This window comes from Rosa chinensis, chromosome 7 (assembly GCF_002994745.2).
Source record: "Rosa chinensis cultivar Old Blush chromosome 7, RchiOBHm-V2, whole genome shotgun sequence".
NCBI classification, from domain to species: Eukaryota; Viridiplantae; Streptophyta; class Magnoliopsida; order Rosales; family Rosaceae; genus Rosa; species Rosa chinensis.
The window spans coordinates 60108304-60120438 of record NC_037094.1 but is presented as its reverse complement, the minus strand read 5'-3'; the positions used below and the strand labels follow the sequence as shown (position 1 = coordinate 60120438).

General features: G+C 38.5%; 1 protein-coding gene across 5 annotated transcripts; it reads right to left on the bottom strand.

The window, feature by feature from the left end:
• Positions 1-6595: 6595 nt before the first annotated feature.
• On the bottom strand, positions 6596-11776 carry LOC112175269 (putative disease resistance RPP13-like protein 1). 5 transcript variants are annotated; one of them, XM_024312936.2, is made up of 6 exons: positions 11492-11605; positions 8881-10699; positions 7704-8027; positions 7531-7583; positions 7139-7386; positions 6596-7029 (listed from the first exon to the last, which is right to left on the bottom strand). In XM_024312936.2, the coding sequence occupies exons 2-3, from the start codon at positions 10423-10425 to the stop codon at positions 7956-7958; spliced, it is 1617 nt and encodes a 538-aa protein (XP_024168704.1). In that variant the 5' UTR covers positions 10426-10699; positions 11492-11605; the 3' UTR covers positions 6596-7029; positions 7139-7386; positions 7531-7583; positions 7704-7955. The 5 variants fall into 5 exon arrangements, with proteins under 5 accessions (XP_024168704.1, XP_040366046.1, XP_024168703.1 ...); XM_040510112.1 differs by lacking the exon at positions 11492-11605 and adding an exon at positions 11626-11776 and having other exon boundaries at positions 6596-7386; XM_024312935.2 differs by having other exon boundaries at positions 6596-7386.
• Positions 11777-12135: the final 359 nt, after the last annotated feature.

Below are 12135 nucleotides of genomic sequence, written 5' to 3'. Positions count from 1 at the left end.
ACACACACACACTTCAAACTTCAAACTTCAAACTTCAAAGCACCACAGCTGCAGACCATAATTTCAGGGCATATGTATGAAAGATCAAACCTGCATAAAAAACCAAAAAAGCACAAAATCACATTTGTGCAGAATGCCAGAATCCAATTTTCATTTTCACAGGCCACAAAGTCACAAACAATCCATATGTAATCCACATACCACAATCAATCTGAAATTTAAGTTTGTGTGTTTGATCATTTGATCAATTCATCAAACACAAAAACAGTCAAAAACTGCAAACTATCACAACTTATTCCAACTTCCAAATTCCAACAACACAAATGACAAATTAATCAAATTTAAGTTAAAGACTTAAAGGACAAAAACAAACCTAAGGTCATTTCTTTTTGTTAGTATTTCCAGTCTTTGAACTTTTTGAAGCATCACTAGCCTTTGAAACTTTGGAAACCGTTGTAGCCTTCTTGCTTTGTTGAGTGGCAGCAGTTTGTTCAGCCAATGTAGCTACTTGCTCCTTTGCTTTTCTATCTTCATCTGCTTGTTCTGCACAGAAAATAGAAATAGATAAACAAAAGTTTTACACATAATAAAAGCTGAAAAAAATAATAATAAAGAGAGCCAATAACAACAGTGTCAAAATAAACACAAGTATACCTTTTTCAACCTCTTCAAAGAAAGCCATTTCCTCAATGGTTGGAATATATTCCAAACCCATAATTGCATCAGACTTGAGCTAGTTTTAGAGGCAAGTGAGGGCTTCTACTGTTCTAGGAGTTAAAGAACTCCTATGTGGATCAATCACCCTCTTCCCTGTGCTGAAACTACTCTCACTAGCCACTGTGGAGACTTGGATTGCTAAAACATCCTTTGCCACAACTTGCAAGTTAGGATATTTATCACCATTCAATTTCCACCAATCCAAAATCTTCCAATTTTCATCATCTCCAGACTTCTCAATAAGATTTAGCAAGTATCGATCAACCTCTCCTCCAACCACCACTGCTTCACCTTCAAGCTGCTTGTTCTAATCTGCTACCATTGCAGCCCTCACTCCTCCTTTGTTACCTTTTGGTCTTGGTACGGTAGGTGGGCTGCTGCTGCCCTGTTTTTTCTTTTGTGTGCTCACTGCACTATTACCACCACTAGAACATGCTTAAATGTCACATAGAGTGAGCACAAGCTGCTTCAATTCATCTGATTTCTTCTTAATCTCAACTGAGTCCATGGCAAGGTACATTTCACACACTCTCTTAACATTCTTCAACTTGTACCTTGGATCCAAGACAAGTGCAGCAAAAAAAAGCTGATTGATGTCTTCTATGGATCCAAAGTATTTTTTGAACTTGTTCCTCATTTTATCAGTCATTCCAAACAAAATCTTGTCAGACTCAGTTGATTGATTGTCAATGGGCTTGTGAAACAGGTGATCCAACTCTTCCCTAATTGTAACTATGTCATGGAAGACTTTGTTTGTTGTAGGCTTGAGTTGTGCACTCACTTCAACTGTGACATCATAGAACACATTCAAAAACTTTACAAAAACTGCTGCTTTCTCCCAATTGGATTCAACGGGGGGCCCTACCATCTTCCTAGAGTGTCTTGCTGCCTTAATATTTTCAGCTTCATTAAGTTCTTCATCTAAATCGTCCTCTTCATCAAAATATGACCTATATTTTGCATCCTCCACATCTGCCATTCTGTCAAAAGCTTTCTTCAATTCTAAAGCTGTGTCCAACATGATGAAGGTGGAATTCCACCTTGTTGGCACATCTAAAACACAGACTTTGCTACAATCTAATATCTCTTTTTCAGCACATAGTTTGATTACATCAAGTCTTTGCCCTGAACTCCTCACATATCGAACAGCATTTCTAATGCTTGCCACTGACCTATCCATTATATGTAGACTAGACCTCACAATAATGTTTACAATGTGAGCTAAGCATCTCACATGCATAAACTTCCCATCAAATAGTGGTTTCCTTGGCCATCCACTCATTTTTTTCTGAAGGTACTCTATGGAAACCTTGTTCACTGAAGCATTGTCGACCGATATAGTCAAAACCCTATCTAAGTTCCACTTAATCAAGCAACTTTCAAGAATTTTTCCTATGGTATTGCCTGTGTGGTTTGGAACAACACAAAAATTGAGCACTCTTTTGTGCATATTCCACCCAGAGTCTATGAAATGGGCAGTGACTACCATATAATTTATGTTTTGACATGAGGTCCATGTGTCTGTTGTCAAACAGACAGAATGTCCTCTCAACTCTCTCTTAAGTGTCTCCTTTTTTGCATCATACATTTGCAAAAAGTTCTTAACCACTACCTTCCTTCAAGGTACATCCCACCTTGGTACTGCCACTTTACAGAAATGCCTAAATCCTGGCCTTTCAATAGCACTGAAAGGCAACTCATCCAATACAATCATCACACAAGCAACATCTAGACATGCTTCTTTTGACCATTGTCTTGAAACTAAAGTAGATTTTTTATCTAACATATCACTACTTAAGATTTGTTAACTCTCTTCTAGGTTATTCCTACCAGGGTACCCTTTGCAAACTAGCTCCATATGCTTCTTAAGCGAACTAGTACCATTTTCCCTAGAATCACAAGCCAAATGAGTAGGGCAGTACTTACATTGAACTCGCTTCGTATTGCCAACTACTGTCTCCTTTCCCTCAACAATCTCCACTAATGGCTGGTCGAATTTGGTGAAGTGCTCCCAAACAGATGACCTCTCTGCCTTCATCTTCTTCTCCCTCTTTCTCTTCACACTGCTCACAACCTTCTTCTTCCCTTTATGTTTCGAAGAATGAGTCGCCGTCGTCGCCGTCGGACTGGGAGATGGTGCTTCACCAGTGAGTTCATCAACTCCAGGTTGTTCAGCTGCTTCAGCAGCCACAATCTCATTGCCGGCTTCCGGAGAATGAGTTGAATGACTAGAATTAGTAGAATGAATAGAATTAGATTCCATTTCTCCAATTGGGGATTTGGGGTTTTCGGAGAAATTAGGGTTTTCAAACTGAAAAGGTGATTTGGGGTTACGAAATGAGGAACTAATGAATTGGGTAAGAATTTTTAGGGTGAATCAACTAATGAATTGGGTCGACGAACTGAAGAGAGGAAGAAGAAGAACTGATGTCTGAGACTGAGGCTAAACGCGTTAAGCAATTACCAAACTAAAGCCCTAAACTGATAACTCATAAGCCAATAGTAGTAGGACAAGTGTCCGGTTAGGGTTTTTTTTGTTTTGAATGACAAGAACCGAAACCAAACCGTAAAAAATAGTTCGGTTTGGTTTTAACAGAAAACAACTCCTTTTTTTTAAAGAACTGCACCGAACAGTCGGTTCGAGACGGTTCCACGGTTTTTCGGGTCGAAAGTCTCTGGCCTATCTTGAATAATTGTCATGAATTAAGATATTTGATGTCTTGAATAATTATGGTAATTTGCCAAATTACTTGATATAATCCTTTCAACATTTTGATTAGGAGTTCAGAATCGCCTTCAACCTAAAAATGACTAAAATTAAAGACGCCGAGTCCGTAGAAGACCAAAGCAAATCCCTTAGGCTTTTGCTTCCAAAACAGAAGCAAAGTCATTGGCATGAAACCAACATTCTATGCTTAGGGAGAGACCATCCTTTAACATTCTATGTTTTTTTTTTGGGCTAATTTTAGCTACTTGTTGAGGTTCCCAAAAGGCCAAAATTCCTGCAAATGACGTCTAAAACGTTTCTGCGATTGATCAGATTGGTTAATTGTGACTAGTCACAAGTATATCATCGATCTGTAGTTCTGTACTGATCCACATCTCTCTATGCATGAACAATTGATCATATGCCCCAATGACCACAACTTATGGATAGGTGTGTCATCGAACAAAAAAAAAAAACTTATGGATAGGTGTCCAGGTACAATTGGCTATAATAATAATGGACATATAAAAGTTAAGCAGTCAATTATATATACATAGCTGATATGCTCGACCATATATTATTGCATTGCTCCTATGCATGCCAATCAATCTGATGCCCATTAAAAAAGTTGAGGCTAAGTTTTGCTTTCATCGTCCACTTCGAGTAGATAGATCGATGAGGACAATGGCTTTAGTTTGGTAGCCTCTCAGTCTCTCAGCCTAGAAACTTCTATTATATCTATCTTTGGTCGAAACAATCTGATAGGTGTCACCAAACAAAGAAAAGAAGAAGAATACAAATCTTCCTTCATCAATCCTACATATTCATTCTTTTCAATCATTTATTCAGAGTGAGACTTATTCTGATTCTAAGCAACCACGGAAAACGGTGCACATGGCATAGATGATTATGAAGAGAAAGGGTTTAATTAGCTAGGGTCTTTTAGGGTTCAATTACTCACACACCCCTTGCTAATAGAACATTGATACGGAAGTTAAATGGATCTGGTTTTCTTCTTTGATTCTCGTCCACAGTGCCGGATAGGATTCAAAATCGTGGGCTTAAATTTTTTTTTTTTTTTTGACTGAAATGATAAAAAAATTTAGCTGAATGCCAGTACTTAACTAAAATATATTAAATATATATTTTATTGAGATGGAAAAATAAAAACCCATCCAAAACTACTATTTAATCGATTACCGAAAGAAAATTTTTTAGTATCATTTTATACTAAATAAAATAACAGTGTGATTGAGAAAATAACTTAACTAATGCAAAAAAAAAAAAAAAAGACCTAACATCTACAAAAGAATGTAAGTCCAAAGATAAAACAAAAAAAAATACAAAAATACAAATCTAAATACTAAATAGATCCAAATCTACACACAATGGAGGCCTTCAAGAGCAATTAGATCCAAAGGCACACACAAGGGAGACCCAGTGTCCAACTTCGAGCCCAAATATGCATTAGAAGAAAGAAAAATAAAACATTTAGAAAAAATAAAGAAAATAGAAAATTTATTGGGCCTCCAACTTCAAGCCCAATATGGCAGTATGCATGGTGGGAGAAAGAAAAAAAAAAAATTAGTGTGATTGCTATTGATGTGATTCTAATTTGGGTAGGCTTGGTCTTAGTTAAAATATTAAACCAAGCCTGCAAGTGCTTACACATATACATATTACACATACTCAATTACTTATACTATAAGCCGGCGATTCTGCCGCTGCGTCTCGGTCTGGGAGGGGTTTTTAGTTTTTTCTTAGTTCCTTCCGGAGTGCACGCCGTTTTGCTTCCATGCTGGCGGCTGTTTGCCTTCAAGGGTTGGTGCTGGTGTAGGAAGGAGGATAGAAGGGGTCGGGTTGTAGATCCATCATCGCCGGCGAGGGAGGGTCCAGATCGGGCTTGGAGATGTGTGTGGCTGGGGTGTTTTCCCCGATCCGGTGTTTGTGTGTTCGGATCGGGCTTGTCTGGGTGCTCCGCCTTTGGCTTGGAGTTTCTTGGTGATCTGAGGTCAGATCGATCTCTGGCCGGGTTTTGGTGAGGTGTCCTAGGGGTTGTGTGGTTGCTTGGAGTGGTGGGGCTGTGGTTCTGGGGATGGTGACCTCGACGACGGTGGTCTGTGTAGACTGGTGGGACGTCTCGATCTGCAACAAGTGGAAGAACGGCGGAGGTGTTAGGGGATGGTGGTCACGGTGGTTGGGGGCAATAGTTGCCGGCCTCGTTCCTGGGGCGGCGATCGGCTTGATTCGATGCTAGCTACAGATTACGGGTCTGCGCTTCTTCGGATTTGAGTCTGATTTTGCTTTGGCTCAGGATGGCTGTTGCATCTCCGTTTTTCTAGTTGTTTTTTTAGTTTTGTGCTTTTTCTGTTTTGTCCGATCCTTTGTGGTCGATTGTTTATGTCTGTTGGTTTTTTTACAAGACACCACTGATGAGTGATGACGGTTTACGCCTACTTCCATCTCGTGTATTCACTACTCAAGAGGAGGAGTTGACTCGAGCATATGTTAATCCTTCTTGGGTTCAGAGTCACTACCCGGTTGGTTTGCCGACAGCCCGTACCAATGTTGTTGGCAGTTTGTCGGTTTTTGAGTCATCTTGGTCTGTGTGATCATCGTTCCAGCCTCATGGTGTACCGGAGGTTTAGCTCCTTTCGGAAGTCCTTGTTCTGACCTATTGGTCTGACGTTATTTGTGGGTCAATTGTGGCTCCTGTTTGTATCGTTCATACCACTTGTAACACTTCCGTATGAATGAAATCATTTGATCAAAAAAATTACTTATACTATAAATCTTCTCAAGTGGGCTTTGAGTCCTCCCCCCACCATGTATGTAGATCCGCCCCTGCCCCCTGCTCGTCCACACGAATCTATTGAAGTGAAGTATTTGTCGATGGCTGTGAATTATTAATATGTAAAATTGAATTGAGTTCAACACAAGAAAGACACACGTTTATTAGATTTAGTTCTCGATTGCAGTTATTTGTGTGATCTAATGATGGATTGCGTGCGTTAGTCAACGTCAGGGCTGTACCTGAAATTTTTAGATCTAAGACGAACTCTAAAAGTTGAGCCTTATGTGTGCATTCAAATTTTTTTTATTTTCTTCATAAGAATTTTCCGGAACTAAGTCTGTAAACTCAAATCATACAATTAAACAATAAGGCCAAAGTTTAAAATATTAAGCTAACATTAAAAAATAAGTTCAAAATAAGTTTTAACATCTCTTAGAACTATCTGCCTCTTCAAGTGATCATAGATTCATATGCAAGAGCGTATGAAATTCCAAGAACCATATTAAGTCCTTGTTTCCCAGATAGCACCAAAACCGAATCGAAGCTTCTGTGGAACTCTGGTGCTTCCATTAGGCATGAACTCATGCACCAGGAGTAACTCACTCTAAGACTATACCCTAACAGCACCATATCCATGATGCTAACCAGAATCTTGTGCCGCAAACAACCAGCCATTGTATCAAGTAAAAAGGATTACACAAACAATCAATCCCATTATACAACCAGTCATGCTAGAGACCCTTTATAAACCTTAGCTACCCCTTCCCCAACAACTCAGCTTCTCTTGAGTCCCTTTGCAGATGATTTATCTCTGCACATGACAAAGTTGTTGGAACCTAGGCCTTGTCTACGTTCTCTTCTTTGCAAACACATAACAATCATGAAAAGAACTACAATGGAGTAGACTTAAGAAGCTAAACCTCTCAATCAAAAAGTGCATCACCAGTATCCTTGTTTTCATTTCATGAGAAGTACTAACAAAAGTAGTGCAGATACTAGAATCATCTGATTAAGAGCCCCAGAAACAGTCCACCCTGAATCCACAGAAGATAGAGGCTGAAAATCTTGGATCTCCCACCTGTCAACGAAGTGATTTGAAGCCATGCCTGGTAGAGGCAGAGAACCCAACATGCATCAACTAACTCCTTAATTGCTTGGAGAGGTCAATCTACAAAACAAGAATGGGCGTTGGAGGCTTACTTAACAGTGAATCCAAATATAGAAAGATGTATTTGACAGAAAATCATATTCACAATCAAACAAATATCAATAATTACAATTAAAAGCATAATGAATTTAAGGCAGAACATACCTGATTGGAAAACCCATAATATGTGTCTGAGTTGGCACCAAAGTGAAGAGGAACTGAAACCATAGTACAACCAATTATAAACTTGTAATCTAAATTGACTTATTTGTTAAGCAGAAAAGCCAGTCACCAAATCATGCCAATGGCAGCAGTTGTTAGTTTGAGTCTGCAATTACCAAAATTGCCGATTATTCCAGCGACCAGAGAGCTTGATAGCTTAGTGAAGTCCAAAGTAGTTATTGGACATCTGTAGTTCCAGCGGGAAAGTAAAACGCTCGGAGCACCTCAATTGCATGAACATCGCCATCATAGAAGGGAATAGGTCAAGATCATCATTCGGGGATAGATCTTCAAGAATATTCATGAACACTGAAGATGCTTGTTATGAGTGGGAGTGACCATATAGGGGATGAACAGAGAGTCATTGTTCATCCATCCAATTCCATATTCTCATAAATCTCTACTGATGTTCCAGGTGTACAATGAGACTTGGATCTTACCTGATGAACAAAGATCAAATTAGTCAGAAGGACTTCAATTCACAATGCAATTCATATTGACTACCAAAAAGTCAGGATTTAACATCTGAGAGATGTAAATATTTCAGAATGCAAATGAACCAGCTTAATATGTAGTCCTTCAAACATGCATCAAATCTTATACATAAGATATCTGAGGTTAAAAGGCAAGGCACAAATTGTAGATGATCACAGTAAGAGAACATAAACAGACACAAAATTACACAAAAAATAAATACAAATTGTAATGGTTATTAGTTGAGAAATAACTGAATTTCCTGATTGTCATCAAAGAAACAAGAATTTCATTTCTCATATAATTTGCACATCCTGTGAATGTAATCCCCTCCTGAAAGCCATTGGTGAGTGGTGTCTCATATTAATAGATGCAAATATATCACTACGTTCATACTAATCTTTAATTAAAGTAAAGTAATAATAATAATTGTTGAAACACAAAAATGCTTTTAATAATGCAAGGAAACACCAGACTAAACTAACAGCTATCCAATCATGCTCTGAACTTTTAACCCCATTTTTCCTGTTTTCTCATGTTTACCATCAACAACTTTTCTGGCTAAACCATGGCGTATAACTTTAACTTTAAAGCTTGTTTCTAAAAAAACCCAATAAGTTTAACATCTTGTCCACACCTCCAATGCATATGCCATCTTACAATAAGGCAAGCAACATATTCTATAAATTTATCAAAAATGTAATTTAACATCCTAAGCATTTAGTGAACAAATTTAAATATAGCAAGTACATAGATGGTTCACGTCAGTATAAGAAGCAAACAAATGAGAACAATTTTTTTATACATCTCTTGACTTACTTCTTCACAATCAAACCATATGCTGGGAACACTAGATATCTTGCTCCAATCTTCACCTTCCGCCTTGCGGCACCATTCTTTCAGTTCAGGGCAATCTATTACTATGAAAGACTCAAGTGAAGTTGGTAGTCCATCAGAAGGTAAGGACAGAAGCTTTGGACAACGCCTGAATTCCAAATGCTTGAGGGATTTTAGCCAAGAAAGTGATGGAAGACAGTCAAGTTCAGGGCAAGAGTCCATTGTGAGTTTAAGTAGGGATGGTAAGTCACCTAATTTTACTTCCCTCCACTCTTTCAAATTGAACATGATGTCAACTTCTAATATCTCAAGTTTCGGAAATGCAGGGAATGCTTGATCAACTAAGCCATCTCTGAAAAATTGATGATTGATTTCTTTCACCCCATTCATCTCTATAATAGAAAGTGATTTGAGCATTCGTAACTGCCCAATGGACGGGAGAAGTTGACAATTAGTACATCTGTAGAGAGTGAGAACAAGAAGTTCAGCAAAAGATGGATTGCTTATCCAAGTTGGAAGTGTTGACCCAGCATAGTGCTGTATGTGTAACTCTTTAAGGCCAGCATGGGGTTGAAGACATTCAAGGATTTTCTCTTGTTCCTCTATTTTCTCAGTGAACACATTACTCCACCGGAGCTCTAGCCTTTGGAGGTACTTCTTGTCGATCAAAGCAGCTTCCTCAGCCTCTTCCTTATCTGATACATTTTCAAGCCTTGAAATGCGAAGTACTCCTCTAAGATTATTCAAATTCTTAAGCTCTCCAATACGGCACCCCTCCTCTCGACCAACCAGAAATGCTGACAGAGTCTGAAGGTTGGTTAAGTTTCCAATGTATGGAGGCATGGCCCACAATTGCCTAATGATATCCAAATCAATATGTCGTAGATTGATAAGCTTCTTCGTGCCCTTTGGCAACTGAAGGAAGTGTGCACAACCTCTAAGTTTTATTGTCTGCACATGGTGAAGAGAATCTATTGACTCTGGCAACTGTGTGATGGGAGTATTGGAGAGATCCAAATATCGTAATGATTTTACATTTCGAATGGAACTTGGCACTTCTGAAACAAGTGTTCGACTCAAATTTAGTGTTCTCAAATCCTTTAAGCTCAAAAACAAGTCACGAGGAACATGTTTGATGGAAGACCCATGGCCAGACAGGAGTAGGAGGGTGTGCAGACGCTTAAAATTTTTGAGAATCCCAAAAGTCATATCACTAATTTCCTTACAATTCAGAGACAAATGCTGTGTCGTTTCCAAGGCTCCATCTAAATTACCATCCACGGCTGCAAAATAATCCACCAGCGCAGTTGTGTTTACCAACTCTGAGAGCTTGACAGGATTTACTTTATACAATAAGTTGCCTGGATTATAGGCGGGTACCGAAAATACCGAATCAAAATCCACCCTGGTATCACATCTAGAGGGCACAAGAAAGCCTATCTTGTGTAAAGAATTGAAATAAGCATTACCAGTGTCCTCCATTCTCTCTGTTTGGCTCTCTTCAATAAAGCCTTCCGCCATCCACATTTGAACCAACTCAACTTTAATGCATCAGATTCCCACAAACCCGATTCAGGGGAAGAATTTAAACAGGTTCCATTAGAGATTCTAGGCTCCTTCTGCTTTCCACTCCACAACCACCACGAAAGATTTGTAAAAGCCAAAGCCATTTTCAGTCAAAGATCTTTTGCTCGTTCTGCCGAGTTTTCACACGGAAATATAATTTCAACCAATCTGTACGGGAGCATTCCAGGCCAAAGCAGTGGGAGTGGAAACAAATAATATGATGGGTAGCTTCAGCCTGTCCATGAAATGTTTATAAGAATAGAATTAGTCGACGAAAATCATAATCTAAAAGGCAAACCGACCTCAATGACTAGTGCAAAAAGAGAAATCGCTCAGGTTCATAACATATTGCAGAACAAACCAGAAACTAACAAATGCCCAGGAATTGCTTTAGCTTTATAGACATAACATAAGAGAAGTATGATTTCTGAGATGTAGAGGACAATAACAGAAAAAAGATTACTCTGCATCTATGACTTTAAATCTTTGCTTGGAAATTTCAACCAGGACATGACATAAGCAAAGTTCAATTCTTTCGGCCGAGTCAATTAGCAAGAAGATTCAAGGTCTCCCCTTTCAGGGAAACCAGACAAAGATACAGGTATATAAACAAGTCCAACAAACTGTGAAGATTCAATGAATACAGACACCCAGAAAAATCTAATCCCCAAAAACAGAACTTTCCCAAAGAAGAAAACACGGATTTACCAAACATAGCCATGAATGCGATCAAATACAAAAAACACCAAATTACTTAACAAACACCAAAATCCTTATCTTCAGAGAGACGAGAATAACAAACCCACAAAAACCCAATTTCAAATTTCCGATTTCCGATTTCCCAAACACAAAAAGCAATCAATTTGACACAAAAAAAAGTTGCAGCATTTTGATCATGGTCGCTGAAACTTGATGCCAAAGGCTTGTGATTCAAGTAGGCCATAGGAACAGAGAGGAATTGAAATTTCTTGCCTTGTGGAAAATCAAAACCGAAGGGGGATAAAGTCAGCGAGTTTAATTTGGTTACCTTGAAGGCACAAGTTAGATTATATTTTAGGGTTTCTTGCAGAAAGCAACCCCAGTTCTGATATGTGTTGTTTCAGTCAGAGAAGAAATGGGATTGATTGTTCCAGCTTTAAAGATAAAAGGGCAGCAAATTACCTGCGGGTGAGTGCAGATCGTTAAGGGTGTGCTACGCTTACACGTGTGCAAATTTAGCCATGTGATTGAGAAATTTGTTATAAACGTGCTTATGTACGTTGGCTCTACTACCATAGGCTTCACTTGTGTTAAGGATAGACTTCCTCTTTGTAGTGCCACGTTAGAGGTAGAATCAAATTAGTGCAGGTAGAATCAAACTCCTGATTCAGTCTCAATTTAAGGACTTAGAATCCAACAAGGTTTAGATCATCTTGTTTGTTATTGAGATTTGATCTCTTGGTGCTAAAATTTAATTAAAAGTAATTTTCGTCATGATCAAGCTGTGAAAGACTTCCGACCATCATTAAAGATTACGTTCTCACCTCTTTCAACCATCTAACTTATTCATTTTTTGACCAAATATTTTTTTGTTGCTTAACTTTATTGGTAAACAATTTTTGAAATAATTTTTGTTCTCACCTTAAACCGAATAGCAAATTTGCATTAAATATTACATTTGAGAACAACTTA